At 41.9% G+C, this 17,948-nt stretch overlaps 2 protein-coding genes across 4 annotated transcripts in view; one reads left to right on the forward strand and one right to left on the reverse strand.

Annotated features, from left to right (window-relative positions):
* Positions 1-8,612, forward strand: part of cacna2d2a (calcium channel, voltage-dependent, alpha 2/delta subunit 2a) — a 191,878-nt gene extending 183,266 nt beyond the window's left edge. For all 3 annotated transcript variants that reach the window (XM_052077097.1, XM_052077098.1, XM_052077099.1), the window contains 16 exons: positions 1,200-1,260; positions 1,543-1,640; positions 2,570-2,660; positions 2,847-2,909; positions 3,055-3,158; positions 3,254-3,352; positions 3,425-3,513; positions 4,911-4,958; positions 5,036-5,107; positions 5,184-5,336; positions 5,434-5,486; positions 6,014-6,069; positions 6,420-6,543; positions 6,639-6,748; positions 6,822-6,904; positions 7,867-8,612. In XM_052077097.1, coding sequence (XP_051933057.1) covers positions 1,200-1,260; positions 1,543-1,640; positions 2,570-2,660; positions 2,847-2,909; positions 3,055-3,158; positions 3,254-3,352; positions 3,425-3,513; positions 4,911-4,958; positions 5,036-5,107; positions 5,184-5,336; positions 5,434-5,486; positions 6,014-6,069; positions 6,420-6,543; positions 6,639-6,748; positions 6,822-6,904; positions 7,867-7,989 — 1,427 coding nt within the window. In that variant the 3' untranslated portion in view covers positions 7,990-8,612. The remainder of the gene's footprint in view (positions 1-1,199; positions 1,261-1,542; positions 1,641-2,569; positions 2,661-2,846; positions 2,910-3,054; positions 3,159-3,253; positions 3,353-3,424; positions 3,514-4,910; positions 4,959-5,035; positions 5,108-5,183; positions 5,337-5,433; positions 5,487-6,013; positions 6,070-6,419; positions 6,544-6,638; positions 6,749-6,821; positions 6,905-7,866) is intronic.
* On the reverse strand, positions 8,293-17,365 carry abhd14b (abhydrolase domain containing 14B). Its single transcript, XM_052077135.1, has 4 exons — positions 17,113-17,365; positions 13,829-14,070; positions 13,441-13,621; positions 8,293-8,668 (listed from the first exon to the last, which is right to left on the reverse strand). The coding sequence occupies exons 1-3, from the start codon at positions 17,324-17,326 to the stop codon at positions 13,442-13,444; spliced, it is 636 nt and encodes a 211-aa protein (XP_051933095.1). The 5' UTR covers positions 17,327-17,365; the 3' UTR covers positions 8,293-8,668; position 13,441.
* Between the last annotated feature and the right edge of the window lie 583 nt (positions 17,366-17,948).

The following is a 17,948-nucleotide window of genomic DNA, read 5'->3' on the forward strand; positions in this document are numbered from 1 at the left end:
CAAACGCATCATCCGCCACGCCCTGCAAGCACTCGCCCCCCGCAACGGATTTGGTGAGCACGTAGCATTCGCCATCTGACGCTGGCAAAGAGTGGTGTCAAACTTTGATGATCATTTTGAAGATTTGCCATGATAAAGGGTGCACGAGGACCCGTTCACCACTGCACGCAGCTTCAATTATCGTCATAATGGTAGAATCTTTAAATCAGCTCTCCACTAGAATATAATTAGATTGTGTACGATACGTGTAAGTAATGATGTTTTGAAACCAGCCATGAAAAATACTGTACAGTATGTAGCATAAGTGTCAGTATTGGCATCCCTCTCCAAGTAGAACTGGGGTGTCATTCAAACAAGCACAGGTCTGTACCAAGGCTGTGCTGTGTCCAGCCACACTTCAAGCACCTTCCAACCCCTCCTCCCCTCTCCCACAACCCCTCAGGTTTCAGCTCAGCGCAACGACCTCCTGTGTTTTCCCTCTCTACAATCCCCGTCTCCATCAGCTTGTTCCCCTCACACTCTCTGCCACACCCCTTACTCATCCCTCAGACCGCCAGGCGCGCGGCCCAACGGTTCATAAGCGAACCCCCGACCCTGGATGGTGCACGGCATTGTGGGCGGAGACTACCTGGGCACCTCATTGGTAGATCTAACCCTCCGGTGTGACAACATGAGATTGAACTGTGGTTTGTGTTGCCCCTCAACATGCCCTTCACAATGCAATGCATCTCCTGCGATTATGTGTCTCTTCGAGTTCCCCCGCCCTGGCAGTCTGAGGGGCGACCACTCCTCCATCAGGACCCTCGCAACAGTTGGCCACATTGATGCCTGCCTGACCTTGCTACAAGTCTCGCTGCAACACTGAGTGAATCTGAGAAGTCGCTTCTTGATGCGACGCCAAGTCAAGTCACTTCTCAGACAACCCAAACATGATGGATTGAAATCCCTCAGTGAATCATTATCTTCTTTTTTTTAAAGACAAACACACACAAAAAATCTCCAAGTTCACCCATTCAGGTCAGGTTCTATTTGAGGCACCATATTGGCTAACGCTAGTGTTCCCCATGATTCCTCAACACTGCTACGGTAAAAGTCCCGTTGTGTACACCCGCCCTCCGTCCCCTGAACAGCTGCAAGTCCCCCACTTCCTTAGCTCCTTTATGCCCCTTCCTGGATAATCTTCCCCCTTTCTGTTGCAGATTTTGAGTCACTGCTGCCAAACAGTTTTGAGTCTGAAGGACATATATTCATTGCTCCCAGGTAGCCTTGTGTGGAATCGCACTTTGTTGTCATCATGCCACATCTCGTCCAGGAGTGATTATTTTGTATGTTTGCTTGTGTGTGTGGTAGTGTGTTGCATTGTATTGTTTTCATTGTCGCTGATGAGTGATGCCGAAACTTGGCATTTAGTTCACCGTCACTATACTCAATTACAACCCAGGGCGCATGCCGCCACTGCTGTGATGCTGCATGATTTGCCCGCGGATGGAATGCGTCAGGGAAGTTCAAGCACTCTTTAAATTATTATTTTTTTCTCCTTAGGGAATATTGCAATGACCTGGAGTTGTCAAGCAACAACACAGAATTTCTTCTTAACTTCATCGCCCTCATGGAGAAAGTGACGCCTGACTCCAAGCAATGTCAGTTGGATTCAACTCAGCATAAACTTCATGATATCTTTAACTGAAATAGCAGAAGCATTCGTGTAAACTATTTGCTGGGAAAGAGTATTATATGTTCCAAGCCTCCAATGGATTTATAATTGCCCATATTCATATTTAAAGCATAAATGTACCACAAACTGTCACCCCATAAAGTTTTCATAAAATGTCAAACTTTGCGTGTATCTCAGTCAAGATGTGCAACTTTGCCATTGTTCTACCACACCGAAGTAGTACGTTCCTATTTCACAGGGCCCTGCTACCATCTTGTGACATCTTCGGCCATTTGAGAAAATGCACAAAAAGCTAGAATAACTGTAGCTAGGTAAACATGAGAGCCCCCCTGCCCCCAAGCAATATGATGACTCAATCATCGCGTCATCTTCTTACTGTTTTTAGAGATCGATGACCAACACCATGCACATAACCATCCATTTCTCCAATGACAATGAAGGATGTCCTCCCTCAAACCAAATATCATGGTACCAGAAGAGTGATCTTTGAGAGGCTCACTTAACATAGACCACAGGATAGTCCAAACAGAAAATGAATTCAATTCATATGTAAAATGTGAATTTGTAAATCATAACATTGTAACAGAGGGGTGGCTTTGTTTTTAAGTAACATTTTATCATTTTTGCTTCAGCTTTTTTTTCCACACATTTGTGCAGTTGCTTTAATACAATGGAAATTGTGTGTTTCGTTTGACAAAGAAAAAAACTATAAAATTATCAATCCTCCTAAGAAATCTTTTCTGTGTGGCAAAAGCCTGGAATATCACCTACTGTACCTTTGCAGTGGGCCTTCCAACTCCTGAGATCCCCCCCCCCTTTTTTTTTTTGCCTTGTAATCATGTTGATACTCTGTTCCTGTGCAAAAATGTATCTGTGTTGTCTTGCCCTGTCCAGGCGACAATTTGCTCCTTCACAACCTGATACTGGACACGGGCATCATCAGGCAGCTGGTGGACAAAGTGTGGAAGAACAAAGACTTAAATACGTGAGTGTATAGCCATAGACTCTCTCAAAAGTAGGAAGATAACTAAAAATGTGTGTTGTTGTGTAATTTCACACATGATGCATGGGCAGGTACTCAGAAGACCCTCAAATTTGTCTTCAAGCCATGAAAAAATTCTTTTTGATAGTCTGTCCCCTTTAATGTCTGCTCGTGTTCATGTGTTTTAAGGTACGGTTTTCTGGCTGTGTTTGCTGCCACAGATGGAGGAATCACACGGGTGTTTCCCAACAAGTAAGAGACCTTCTTATCCTGACTGTGTTGTGCTTGTTAATGCTTTTTAACGCCTGCCGTTTAAAGTCTAATCACACTGATAAGGAACAAGCACGGCCGTTATGGCCTCGTAGCGAGGAGATTTACAGCTCTCTTAAAATGTCAGGGCTGCGGAAAGCTGGGAGGAAGACCCCGAGCCGTTTAACGCCAGCTATTACCGCCGCAGTCTCGACAACAGGGGTTACATCTTCAGAGCGCCTTATCGTACAGGTGAACAATGCTCCACATGGTGTCTCATGCTGGGCCCGGTCCTTTGGTTTATTCACTATTTATTTATTTATTTATTTATTTATTTGGTCTCGCAGCCAGAGACGAGCTCCTCAACCCGGAGAATGACACCATAGGGATCCTGGTCAGCACGGCGGTGGACATCACAGTCGGAGGGAAGACTATCAAACCAGCAGGTGTGTTTCAGAGGGATGCTGCTTTCATTTTGAAAGTGCTTTTAGTAACTGTCTGGTTTGGTCATTTGTCAGTCGTCGGAGTGAAACTGGATCTTGAAGCCTGGGTGGATAAGTTCAAGATTCTTGCCAGTAACCACACAGACCGCCTTGGCCCAAACACGGTAACCAAATGTGCAATCAATGACGACCTGTTTCCCTCAGTTCACTTAAAGTGTTTAAGGGCTGAACGATTGTGGAAACTAATCTAATTGAGAAGGTTTTCCTAAAAAATTCCGATTGCGATTTGAGTAGCAGTTTGAGTAAGCATTCACCACAACATCATAATAATTTGTTACACAAGTGTGGTGTTAAACAAATATATACTAGACCACTGGTGTCAAACTCAAGGCCCGAGGGCCAGAGCCGGCCCGCCATGTCGTTCTATGTGGCCCGTGAGAGCGAATTATGTTTGTCAACTTCCATGGTCATTGCAAAAATCTGTACTGAAATGTCAAATTGTCGCATATAATCAATACTGGTACTGAGATTTTGCAATAATTTTGTTACACTTTTTACACTCAGTGGAACAATAATTCAACAAACAAATAGTTCAAATGGACTGATTTCAAAACTAGTAATCCATCAATTTTTGTGCACAAGTAATCGTAACCAGGGGAAGAGGTAACTCCAAAATGGCCTGCGACAAAAATGAGTTTGACACCCCTGTACTAGACAGTCAATCAATAAGGAACAAACAAATGAGTGAGGTTCGTGACAGGTGAGGCACTCCTCCTTTGGAGTTGGACATAAAAAATATAAACCCAAGAGTAGACTAAATTTTCTTTCTTGACATTAGCATGCAATTTGATTCATTTTTCTGTCAGAGTTACTGTGTCAACCACATTCATTAACTACTGCTTAACATCAGCATGTGCAGTACATGTGTGCCAAAACACGCTCATTGGCGAAAGACAAACGGCGGCATCTCGTGTGAGTGCATGCATCAACTGTCTTGAGTCGGCAAAGAATGCTCGTGTCTTCATGGGGGCACGGAACGTGCAATAATACGTCACTTCCCTTCCATTATATGAACAGAAAGTATGCACATTTGGGTATTTTAAAATTAAATAATTGTCAAGGATTCTATTGAAAAAGAAAAGCAACGCAAAGCACGGACCATAGAACTAAAATGGAACATAATTTAAGACAATACTGGTAAGTTGTTGGGTTTTTTTTTTTTTACTCTTCACATGCAGGGTAAGGGACAGCAGGGGGCAGCACGTCCCTGGTGTGTCTCTTATCAAACAATAATTGGTAATACCAGTAATTGTCCATGGGAAATAAGTTTGTGATATGGCAGTTCATTGAAATTAACATATTTGAGGTAACACGGTAGATACAAACAAATGTGACTGTGAATGTTTATGTTTCTACGTACTCTGTGCCCTGCGATTGAATGGCAACTAGTTAAAGGTGTACCTCGCTCGGACAGAGTCAAACAATAGCAGAGTAACATAGTATTACGTCTCCCTTTTGTGCCCTCATGTTATACTTATCTCTTTTCCTTTGTATTTGTCAGTGTGGACCAAACAGAGTCTGTGAGATGGACTGTGAAGCCAACAATGATGTGAGTGTCCATATGTCTCCCTAACATGCGTGTCAAAGCTTCTCCAGCTCACAGTCCACTATTATATTTGCCTGCAGGACCTCCTATGCTACTTGGTGGACGACGGTGGCTTCCTTATCATGTCTAACCAGAAGGATGACTGGAACAAGGTGGCTTTTTGACCCGTCACAGTTGGTTACTCTGTTTCCTCAACCCCCTCTTCTGACTGCTTGCGTTCTCCCACAGGTGGGCATGTTCTTCAGTGACGTGGACCCCTCCCTGATGTACGCGCTTTACAACAACTCCTTCTACTACCGCAAGCAGTCGTTCGACTACCAGTCGGTGTGCGAACGCATGCCCAACAGTGAGGCCGGAGCGGCACGGAGAGGAGTCTTTGTGGTACTAAAAAACATTTTCCATACCCGTATCTCAAAGCACCGCTGTATATAGTGTACACGTGTATTAATTTTTAATTCACTCATTGTCATGTCCGTAGCCCACGATTGCAGATTTCGTTAACCTGGCATGGTGGACATCAGCAGCTGCGTGGTGAGTAATTTACCTCATGATTATGGTATTCCTTTTATTAGGTACACCTGCATGGTGTAATAGTAGAAAGTGCTGTTTTGTAGTTGTACACCACTGCAAATTACAGCCACAATAATGACCATATTATTCAAGAGGACACATATGGACATAGAATTTTGTTTTAATGCCTTGTAAACAAAGAGTTGGGTCTCTGGGCTGTCTGCTCACCTATGAAGTGTAAAATGACACAACCTAGCAAAATTGGTGATCCTGTCTCTTAAGAACGGTCTGTAAGCAAGTACTTCTGAATGAAATTGACATAAAAGCACCTCACACTGTGGTTTTCTGCCCATGACGAGGTAGCGAGGCTGGGTGAATTGTAATAATGCCAGTCAAAGTCAAAAAGATAAAGCACCGAGGAATGGTTTGAAATTGTGTTTTTGAATTGACGCTCATTAGCACGCGCAGTTGTACCTCATGCTTTGTCCTGTTTGCTGCAGAATAGACAAATGAATCAAATATTAACATTACCCCCTTCTTGTCTTCAGGTCATTGTTCCAGCAATTCATGTATGGTCTGGCTTATCACAGCTGGTTTGTCACAGGTAGGTGCCAAAATGCCAACAGGAATTACTCTCACCATTTGTTTTAAATGTACAGCTTATCAGCAAATAGCAAAGGTCTTTGTTCATCTCACTACTCTCAAGTGCGCTACATGCATGCTGTTTTTTAAAATATGAGAGAGGAGGACAAAATTCTGGCAAAAATGGTCTAAGCAGTGCCAGTATATGAACAGTATGTGGTGTGCTCAAGATGACCAACACAGCACAGAACACAAAAAATAATAACTCCAATCTTACCCAAAACTCTTAACAATTTGTGAGAAGTGTATAGACTAGGTGTGTGCGTGTGTGTATGATAATGTGTCCGTGTGTGTTTCCAATGGCTACGCCAGGCGAGGTGGACGCCGAGGGACTGGACTCCAAGGATAGAAGCTGTGTCATGATCCAGACTCAGTACTATCTGAGCAACCTAAGCAGCTCCTTCAACATGCTGCAGGACTGTGGCAACTGTTCCAGGTATACACTCACACACACGCACGCACACACACACACACACACACACGCATAGTCAAGAACAACAACCTCTGAAGTGCAGTGTCTTTTCCATTCAGGCTGATCCACGCCAAGAGGATAAACAACACCAACCTGTTGTTTGTGGTGGCCGAGAAGATGCCCTGCAACACATGCGAGATCGAAAAGCTGTCCCAGGAGGAGGAGGAGTGTATCCTTTGCGGCGATGAGGTCATTGACATGTCAAGAATCTCCGTTCTTTTTCCGTAATCGTTTATTTGCAGTCATGGAGGAGAACCCGTGTGAGGAAATGACAGTGGCACGCTATAGAAAAGGACCCTCCACCTGTTTTGACAACAACAATGCGGTAAGCTTGTTCCAATCACCGAGAAATGCCATCTAACTTGTACAGCGTATCAGTCATGTGAGCATTAGAAATAGTACATGAATACGGACCCTTTAGGTTTCTACCTTTCTTTAGCTCAATGTCAATATTGCAAAATTCAACACTCTAATTGCTGTTAGCATTTTACAAACTGATAATATCAGTATTGTAGTCTTGAGCAGCGGTCCCACGCTCGGGCCGCGTTCCGGTACCGGGCCGCACGAAAAGATTAAATAACTGACATCGCTTCCGTATTATTTATTTCGGAATCTGAAAGATGTTTTATTTTGAAAAATTACCGGATTCTCTCTTACATCCGTCTACAGTATGTCATTCTTGACACAGGTAAAGGCGCGCTTCTCGGTCACGTGATAGGTTACAGCTAAAATGAAACACAGGAACCAGCAAAATGAGCAAAAAATAACAGTCTTTGGGAAGGGGAAAAGGCCCAGCCAGGATACAGAAGAAAAAAGGCTACATTTAATGGACAGTATTAAGACCTACTTAAAATACGGATTTTTTTTTAAAAAAAGGGAGCTTCCCACACACCAAGCCCGCTCTGCATAATATGCTACGATGGTGAGTCGTATTTTTCATGCACTTGTGTATCGTATTTTGACGGCATGTTTAAATGTTACGATAGCGACCAGAGCGTGTTGAGGCCAGATAGGACATTCCTCGTGTCATATCATATTATTTTGTTGTATCTATCCAGCCTTAAAGGCTGGTCCCTGAAAATATTGTCTGACATTAAACCAGTACGTGGCGCAAAAAAGGTTGGGCACCGCTGGTCTGGAACCATTCCAGATTTTCCACTTCTCAATTTCCCTTCATTTTAATGAATTCAAAGTCAATTGATGTTGACCGAGATTATGATGAGGAATAAGGAGCAAAATCCACGTTTCAACACATCATGTGTACTTTCGGTGTGTGTCCTTCCTCAGGAGAACACGTCGGACTGCGGACGGGGCCACTCCTTACGTCCGTCCCGTGTGGCTTTACTGCTCATTCAGCTGCTCGTGCTTTACCCTGTCGTCAGCCCTCACGCTCACTCACTACTACAATAATCGAATCTCTCATTCGCACTCACACACGCACACGCGCGAACACACACACCCATGCGCGCACACACACTTTGGCTGTCCTGTGCTTCTCATATGTGCACCTGATGCCCCCAGCCCCCGCACCCCCACCACCACCACCTTAAGTAGTCTTATAGGCAATGATGGGCAATGATGGAAGCCCTGAGTGCCGCTGTCTAGCCAGCTTCACTTCTGTGTCCTCAGCCAAGGTTATTCACACAAGGAGAGACCCCCACACCCACCAATACACCCCAAAAGAACTCTCAAGTAGATGACATGTCACTCGTGTCAAGAGAATTCCAAACTTTTTATTTTCATTTTTGTTCACCCCAAAAAAAACAAAACAAAAACAAAATGGGGGGACAAAGTTTAATTGTTTAGCTTATGCACTACTATATCTACTTGCCAAAATGAGATAGACTTTCATGTGGTCTTATTTTTCTAGCCAAAAACACAGCAGAAATGGCTTACGAGAGGGATTTAAAAAAAAGACATGCTTGTACTCGCTACACAAAGGCTCACGCTCTCATAACAGAGCTGTGACATTTCAATTATTATTAGCGAGTGATGTGTGTAGTGTTATTTATTACCAAAAAAAACACACAGAACCTTCTCTGACCTCCATTTCGACCAACATCACCTCTGCCAGTCCTCATGAGGATGTCTGTGAAGAACGAGAAGAGAAAACAGATCAGTGCTTTGAGGATGAAGTCAAATTGCGGCAAGAATAGTGTTATGGTATCGCAAGAAAAAATGTAACCTATGACAAGAGGTCGGTCGTAATGTTACGAGCAAAAAAAATAAAATCTTGGAATGTTACAGGAATTCAGTTAAAATATTAGGATGGAAAAGTGTCTGACTTCATGAGAAAAAAAAGTTTGGAAATTTACGAGAACAAACCCAGAGTATTACAAGAATGACATCTTAATTTTCTGAGAATGTTTTTAAATAAATTAGTTGAAGAGTAACTTGTATGTGAAACATTTCACAAATTCACAAGAACGAAGTCAGAATACAATGGCAAAAAATAAAAAATCATCACAAAAAAAGTAATTCTATGCAGGGGAACCGTTGTAGTGTGAAACTAAGTTGTACTATTATGAAAATAGATCCTTATTATTGCAGGGGGGGAAAAGGTTTCTTTACTGCGAGTCCGAATATTGCAAGAAAAAAAATTGTTCTAATATTACCGGAAGAAACTTATCCAAAAAATCATATATATTAAGAGGGAAAATTGCACACTGACATCATCATATCATGAGAGAAAAATGCCACAATTTTACAAGAATAAAGTCATAACATAACGATTTCCAATTCTAGGAAGGGAAAAAAAGTATTATGGTGAGAATAAAATTGTATTGTGCGAGAGTAAATGTGGAATGTGACGAGATCTGTGATTATTTTACAGTAATAAAGTCAGAATACGACAAGAATTAAATCATAGTTTTAAAAGAAACATTTTAGTTCGACAGAAATTAAGTTGTAATATGAGAAAAATGTCCTCATTTTACAATAGTGAAAATGGATTGGAAGAAGTAAAATTATGAAGAAAAAGATATAATAGTGACAGTGTGAGGATAGTCGTAAAAATTACAATAAAGTCTGAATATTATGAGAATATGTCCAAATTTTATAGAGGAAAATACAATTGTGATAGTGTGGAAAAAAAATATCACAAGAAGAAATACAGTCATCACATTTTTTTACATTCAAACTGTAATTTGAGAGAAGTGTTATTTCATGAGAACGCAACTGCAATCTTAAAAAACATTCTTAATGTACAGTATGATTGCAATTCCCTAAGAATTTATGAGAATAAATTTCAATCTTTGTAAAGTTAGAATTTTCCCAAAAATGTAAAATAATAGATCCTCTTAAGGCAATACAAGAATCATTTTATGGGGATAAAATGTAATCCTTCAACAAAATAAAGTGGTACTGTCGCAAACATATACACCTTGTTTAGGAAAAGCCAGAATCTGGTTCATGTTTGACATTCACATTTAAAAATCCTACTTACCTCTCGATATCGGAATATTATTCTCGCAATTTTACGTCATTTAAAAAAAAAAAAACACTTTTCGGTACTCCACCGAAGGCTTTGCTTTTTCTCGCTAAACTCCATTCCGTCACGTGCTCTTTCATCGAATGCGTCATTCACTGCCGGGGTGATCCAGGCCTTATCATGCTGCCCCCAAAATGGCCACCCAACGTCGCTGTCGCCGTGCGCAGTAAGTAGTCCGCGCCTGTTCACGTGGTCGTTCTTTTTAGACTGTTAGGAGCCGCTTTGTTTCATAATAGTGCCTTGACGCACTTCGTAGTGAACGAGCATAGCAACTGGATCGTATCGTTGTTTATTTGAAAGCGAGCGGCCATCTTGGAGAGGGCTCGGCTGTCGGTAGAGCAGCCGTCTGACAGCCGTCACGACGACAAAGCCATGCGTTCGAGGTATGATCAGTAGGCTAGCAGTACACACACTTCAACTGGATTTACGCTGCAATGCCCAAATCTGATTTTCTTGAATCTAAAACACCCATTCTGCCCTCCCCACCGATTTTAAGGAGGCCAACCCTCACATTAATCCATTGCCATCGGGAATTCGATTTTATTATTTATTCCCCCTGCTCCCATCCGTAACCATAATGTTGCATAATTTGCCCATATTTGTCTATGCATTGGTTGAAGTTTGGATTGACGGTGGATGAGTGGGTTTTTTTTCTTTTTATGTGTTCATACAGTATTTGTGAACAAATTAAGAGACCACCCTAGTTTCTTAAATTTCCTGTAAAATGGAAATACAACTAAAGGTACATTTGTTTGAAACAATTGATCTCATGAGAGTTGAATTCAAGAGCTGATCGAAAGGTTTTCTTGATAATAACCAAAATCACTTCTCAACTTCTTAAATAACTCACTATGGATGGTGTGGTACTGCAGAAAGGGTGCCATTGAAGCATTCTATTTTTTCTTTGGGTCCGTTAATGGTACCAGACATTAAAATGAACAAGAAATTCAAGAAAACATGGTGGTCGCTTGAGGTTTCCACAGTTATACAGTATATACTACTCACCAAAAGTTTGGAATTTGGGGTTTTCGCTTGAAATTTCAGGATGAATCAAAAATGCTCAACAACCCCTGCAGCTTAATTTAATTTGACCTTCCTAACTTCTTTAACGTCCAACTGACTGTTCAATGTTCCAGTAAACAGAACACCAACATTTACAAAAAGGTGTTTGATCTATAAACCGACCAATACTCTTTGTCATTTGTTTCCGTATTGCGATACAGATACAACAAAACCTGGAAGAGTGACAGAGAGGTATGAGGACATCCTTGGAAATTAACCAAAAAAAAAGTCAATTTTGCTCATTAAAAAACAGCAAATCTGAATTGTGCCACTTGCAGCATAAATCTAGCCTTATTATTGGGCTATATATATATATTTTATTTTTTTTAAGGCCACTTGACTCCAGTAGTTCTGCCTGAGTTACGTGTGTGTGTGTGTGTGTGTGTTTGCATTAAGAGTGGAATGTCTTTTTGCGTGTGATGCAAGAGCTGATTGTTGTTTTATGTTCTTGTTTGTGTGTCGCTATGAACACAATCCAGTGTTATGGACGTTTAAAAAAAAACAAAAAGGGACGTCGGCGCTTTTTGGATAAACGGAATGTGTTTGTCGGTCGGTGTTTTGACTTTTTAAAATGCAACAGAAAAATGACGCCTCTCTATTTGAATGCCTTAGTGTCCCACACAACAGAACTCTGATCCCCCTGACCCCCGCACACCCCCACCATATTTTATATCATTATTGGGATATTTTTTGTTGTCGTTTATATGACACCTTTGGATGATTACTACTGTATTGCTGTTCCTAAGTGGCAAACGTAACAAGATACATCATTACATAAGTAATACTAATGTGCATCCGCACAAGGGCCATTTCTGACACTTTTGAATTATTAAACACGCCCCGTGTCAAACTAATCAGTTTTCAATATTGGCTGAAACAGAAACAGAGTTAATAATGCACTGCAAAAAACAATAATAATAACCCACAAAAACAACACACCTGAGGAACGAACGAAATAGGAAGGCAGGATGGTGACAAATACACAAATGTCACCTCGCATTATGACTCATGTGATGTTATGTGATGCACGTCTTCTGTCGGCAGGTTTACCCAAAAGTATACAGTGATCCCTCGCTGCTTCGCGGTTCGTTGATCGCAGATTTTTTTTCAAACATATTTAAAAATATATATTTTTTTTTTTAAATGAGTACAGTACTGTATATGTTGTTCTATGTGACTCGCTGTTGTTTTGCAGCTTCTCACGCACCGTTTGCGGACTTAAAAAAATATACTGTATATATGTATTTTTTTACCTGTTTATGTTAATTGGACGCTACTTTGCGGATTTTCGTTTATCTCGGGTGGTTTTGGTACCTATTTACCGCGATGAACGAGGGATTACTGTACACTAACCTTTTTTTTTTCCTGACATGTTTAGAAAATTAAACACACCCCAGCTCAAATATTAATTGAAATGGTTAATACAAAGTTAATAATTACATTGAAATAATGTTGACACCTTTTTTAAAATTTCAATTCTGACACTTTTGGTTCAAACGGACTCAGATACATTATTGCTGTTTTTCCAAAAGGAACATAACTTGAGTGTTAAAATTCATCATGTTTATGAGGATCATTTTTGTTTCTGCTACTTTCTGACCATTACACTCGAGAAGAGAACAGCTGTTTGTGGGCAACAAATGTAACAGAGGGGGTATAAAAAAAAAGTATTTAAAACGTGTCAACCAACGTCTTTGAAAAATTGTGACAAGGGTGGAGGGCAGCAGGTTAAAAGAAGAAAAAGGAGAAAGGTGGGCTGTTTCCGTGTGTGTTTGGGGGGGGGCAGTGTGTATGTGATTGTGTAGTGTGTAGTCTGGTGCTACGTGACCATGTTTGACAAAAGTGTGTGTTTAAAAGAAAACATTTAGAATAAGTCGGAATCAGTCAAAGTGAAGTCGATATATATACATATATATATATCAAAATATAATTATAGGAAAAGAGCACTGTTGATAAGTCTGAGGTCTGAAGTCAAAACTGATTTTGAGTTTGTATTTCTTTCTCGTGAGTAAGTGTGTGTGTGTGTGTGTGTGCGTGCCTGTGAGAGAGAATGACTTGAGCTCCTTCTTTGTTTTGTTTGTCGCTCCATTGTTTTTGTACAGATTAAGCTATGCGGAAAAAAAATGAGAGAAAAAAACAAACAAAAGAGGGGCAAACTTTGTACAATAACGTGTCTGTGACTCCTTGTAAAATATTTTCAAATTGTTTATTACAGAGAATCAGTTAATAAATAATGTTCATATTTTTCACTTCACTTTATTTGCATCACGTCTTTATTTTATTTGTAATCCAAGAAACATGTACTGTACCTCAGATTTTAGCGAGGAAGTCCGTGAGTAGCCGGTGCCACATGTCCGGATTGTCTAGGTAACAGGCGTGCCCCGCCCCTTTCATCACCTCCACGCTGTGATTCGCCAGCTGACTCAGGTTGCTAAGTGACACCTTCCCCAACTCAGTGTCCCCATCGCCACAGACGATCAGTGACGGCACCTGTTGTGACACATAAAGCGCTCCTTTTAATTTACTAACCCCGAAAATTCAGCTTTAGGTTATGTTTTGTGATGCTCACAAAAAAAGGAACTCTCAAAATGATCATTTAACCTTGACACCATGCTCCGCCCACATGAAGTGGCATGAGTAAAAATGTTCCACGACTTGCATTGTGAAAGGCTAAATCATAAAAGCACGTTGCGTGACCTTGACGTTACGGTACTGTTGTGCGCTGATCTTTTCGGTGCAGATGGGCGCTATGGGAATGTAGGCCCGCAGAAGGTGCTGGTGTTGCAGCAGGAAGGGGAGCGAATACATGCCGCTGAGTGATGGGCTGATCAGCACCACGGGGCTCAGCTCCAGTCGCTCGCATATGTCCGTCAGGAACGCAGCGGGGGCCAGCTCACCCATGGCTGCTGGCGCCTTGGCTGAGCTAGAGCGGCCCAGTCCTGTGGACAAGCGTGTTTCACTTAAACTATGACCAATCATCACCAAAATCTATGTGCACATCTCGACTGATGCTCACCTCAACCTTAAAATTATTAAACACGAGCGATTGCCCCAATATATTTTTATTGCTGATTCCCCTTCACAGAAAACCGTGATCAATCTTCACCAAAAATGATGTTAACATCTCAACGTATGCATACGTCAACTGATATTAGATAAGGTAAGAAAACCTTTATTCGTCTCACAATGGAGAAATTCCCAATTCAAAGCAGCAAAGACGGTCAGCCCAATATTTTATTTGGGATAGTATGGACCTTAAGCCTTTTTCTCTCCATAGGCGCTCACTCAGCTATAGAAGCTTAATGTTGACTAAAAAATCCAAACAATTGGTATTATCATTCTAATATTTACAGAGGTTGAAGCGGGCATAAGTCCAGATATCCACATACATTTTGGTGACACTTCAGTTTTCTGATGCTAAGCTTTTCCAGATCCCACCCGCCAAAGCAAATCATGTGTCAACTTCCATGTTCATTTTGAAAAATCGGTACCAAAATGTGTAATGTGCTCAATAATTTTCGGTTTTGCATGAGTTCTTTTTACCTTTTGTTGGTAACTTGAACAAACTATTATTCTTGATTTCAGAAGTAGTACTCCATTAATTTGTTGTGTATATGTAATAATACAATGAGACGATTAAACGTTTATTTGGGGGTGGGGGGGTCATATAGGCCCTCTGAAAGAAGTCTGGGACAAAAATGATTATGAGACCCCAAATGTAGTGAAAAAGGCTTAACGTCTATAACAGCGGTCCTCAACTAGAAATGCTGTCTGTCCACTATTTTTTTTTTTTTTAATAAGACCAAGGTCCGGTCCCATGCACGGTGGTCATGGGGAGCAGGGCTATATGCCCATTTAGTATGGTCAAGCCAAGCTTATACAAATCAACACTCCTCACAACCAACCAATAATGGGGTGCATGAAAATAACAATTATTCACTTTGCCAGTACACAGCAAATAATGAGAGGTATTGTGTTGAGGCAGGGGAACTCTTTTATTTTGTTAAGTTGTGGCTGCTTAATAGTAGAAATGGCCCTTTTAGGGAAATAAGACATTTTTTACTTTAACTTTGTTAAACAGTAGTTGTCTTTTTTTCCCTTAATTTAACAAAAGCAAATCAAAATACTCATTTTACCAAAATAAATACTAAAAATGAAAACAAAAATATTATTTTCATTTGTACAATTCCCCTTTTCACATCCCCTCTGAAATCATTGAAAAATATATCAGAAGAGGAGTTAAGAACCATTTTAAATACTGACACAAGGGAGCACAGGAATGTGCAGTGCTGTTCTTCCACTAAAGGTGAATGCAATGTCTGAGGCATGCAAATATTATTTGAGGACGCCATTGGGATGTTCATTTAACATGTTGCGGTGTTCTGCTGTTTAACAGCTACAAAGATCCCTGGGTAGACGGGAGCAAAACTGCACACAATCGAAATGTCCCGCGATTTGTCTTGTCTAATTAGGGCCGTTCACACGGCATACATTTGCTCCGGCCCTGCACAGATATATTTTGTTGCGATACATTTTGCACCGCAGCAAATTGTGTGGAGCGTTCACACGTACAAAGCCGCTGAGCGGGGCAGCCCCGGTAAAGTCTCGGGGATGCCCCACTTGCGTTCACACGGCAGTTTCTGCAGCGCAGCAAAACGACAGAAAACAAACGAGCTGTCGTGTTGGTTCTTTTTAAAACATACTGTATATACACAACTCAAGCGACTACTGGACCGGCACGTCCTTCTCCTTCTCGGTTTCCGTGCCTTCTGCTCGAGAGTGACCGCCCAAGAAAACGTAAATGAACGATGACTTCAATGACACTCAGAAAAGCAAACACTAATGCGCCAAACAGAAAATCAAGAGAGGAAATCACAAAATAAATTCTATGGGGTGCGGGGGGTTGTGAACAAATAACAAAGGAACAAACAACTCCGAGACAGTCCAGTCTCCTACAAAAGGAAAGATGTTACTAGCCAAGTCTTGTGTGGTTATGAATCAACACATTACGGAAGTCCGACAGAGCACGAAAGCAACGCATTCTCGCCATACGTACTCTTCACAAGCATTTGCTCTGGAGCAAATTTAACCCAGTTGCGTTCACACGTGCAAATTTACACCGGTGCTGCTTCGCAAACGAGCATTTGCTCCGGAGCAAATTTGGTCCGGTATAAGCTCTTTTCCGGGGCTACGCCGGAGCTAATTTGCACGTGTGAACGCTCTACTGGGGCAGCCCCGGCGCAGCACCGGACCAAATCTTGCCGTGTGAACAGCCCTAATGTCTGTGTGTGGCTCTCCTGTGCTGAAGCTGTGAGCACACTTTGGCGTCGCGCATGCGTCTGTTTCCTGACACAATCATCCATTTTGAATGCGTGACGCTGATGTATGGGCACACCTTAAGTTCAGAGGAGCCAATCAGCGCATCGTTATCGCCGACATGCCCCCGTCTCCAGTTCGTCAAACATTGTATACACACAGAGTCGCGCTGCTGCGTCCTCTGCAATACATCTGTTCGTGCACACAAATAATACAACGGATAATTTTAACAAGCGATCGCGGTAATGCGCAGATTATAGTCCAAAAATAGAAAATGTATAATGTAAAAATCACTTTATAATTTATTATTTTATACAATTTGCCGACGGTCCGGACAGAGGAGGCCTGGACAGAGGTCGGAGGCCCGGACAGAGGTCGGCGGTCCGGACAGAGGAGGTCGGCGGTCCGGTCATGGATCGCGGTCCGCCAGTTGAGGAAGAGGGATCTATAATATCCATAATGTTGGGATGATGGTTCTGATCTTTTCAGAGGTTGAAGTGGACATGAATAGAGATGTCTACATGAATTTGGGTGATGACTGATCGTAATTTTCTGACATTAAGGTTTTTTTTTACACCAACACAAAATGTAGACAGGCCCGGCTCATGATTCTAATGTCAACAAGCTCTACGGATGGATAAACAACCGGTTCCTGTTCCACTCACCTGGAAGGTCGATGGCAACTGCTCGGCAGCCGGCATCAGCCAGCGTGTGAAGAGTACCGATGTTGAGCCAGTTTTCCGAGGAGAAGCGACGACCGTGAAGAAGCAAAATTGTCATCTTGACATCTCCCGAGGAAGGTCGACTCTGTCTGTAGAAGAGTGGCGATGTGCAGCCTGGCACCTCTACGTTGCCCTCGCTCAACTCCACCTGCGACATCCTGAACAGTCATACACACAACATGGTCAGTACTTGGGTTTGACAGATGAGGATTTTTTTTAGGCCAATGCTGATCTAGTATTTGTCAGGATAGAATTCCAATAACATTAATCCGCCGGTTCATCTAGGAAAGAAAGATGTGAATCGCACACGGGACGTTTTGTTTTTTTCAAAACGTTATCATTTAGTATTTCAATTGACAACAGAGAAAAATCGGCTGATTCTCCACCCCTCCCCCTTTTTAGACGATGTACTGTATTTGAATGTCATTGCCAGTCTTAAAGAGTTATGTGTTGAAAAAAATCTGTCTATTTTTACACATTTTAAACAAGCAAATATCGGCCAAATGAAATCAACCGGCCATGTGATTGGTTGGGCTCAAGCTAGTACCCGAGAACCCACATGAAGAATTGTGGCGGAAAGTGAAATGTCGTTCAAATGCAGTGGTACCCAGGAGCGTAGTGGCCATCGGGAATTCACACATGGCCGGTCCTTTACAGGCCAAAATGGTCATGTATTAGGATCCCCCTGACCCTCCTCACCCAATTATCGCTGCACGTCGGCCACAGTCTGCACCACGTTGATGAATACTGTACTTTTTGGTGCACGTCGGCCGCGTCCA

Source organism: Hippocampus zosterae, chromosome 9 (genome assembly GCF_025434085.1).
Source record: "Hippocampus zosterae strain Florida chromosome 9, ASM2543408v3, whole genome shotgun sequence".
Lineage (NCBI taxonomy): Eukaryota > Metazoa > Chordata > Actinopteri > Syngnathiformes > Syngnathidae > Hippocampus > Hippocampus zosterae.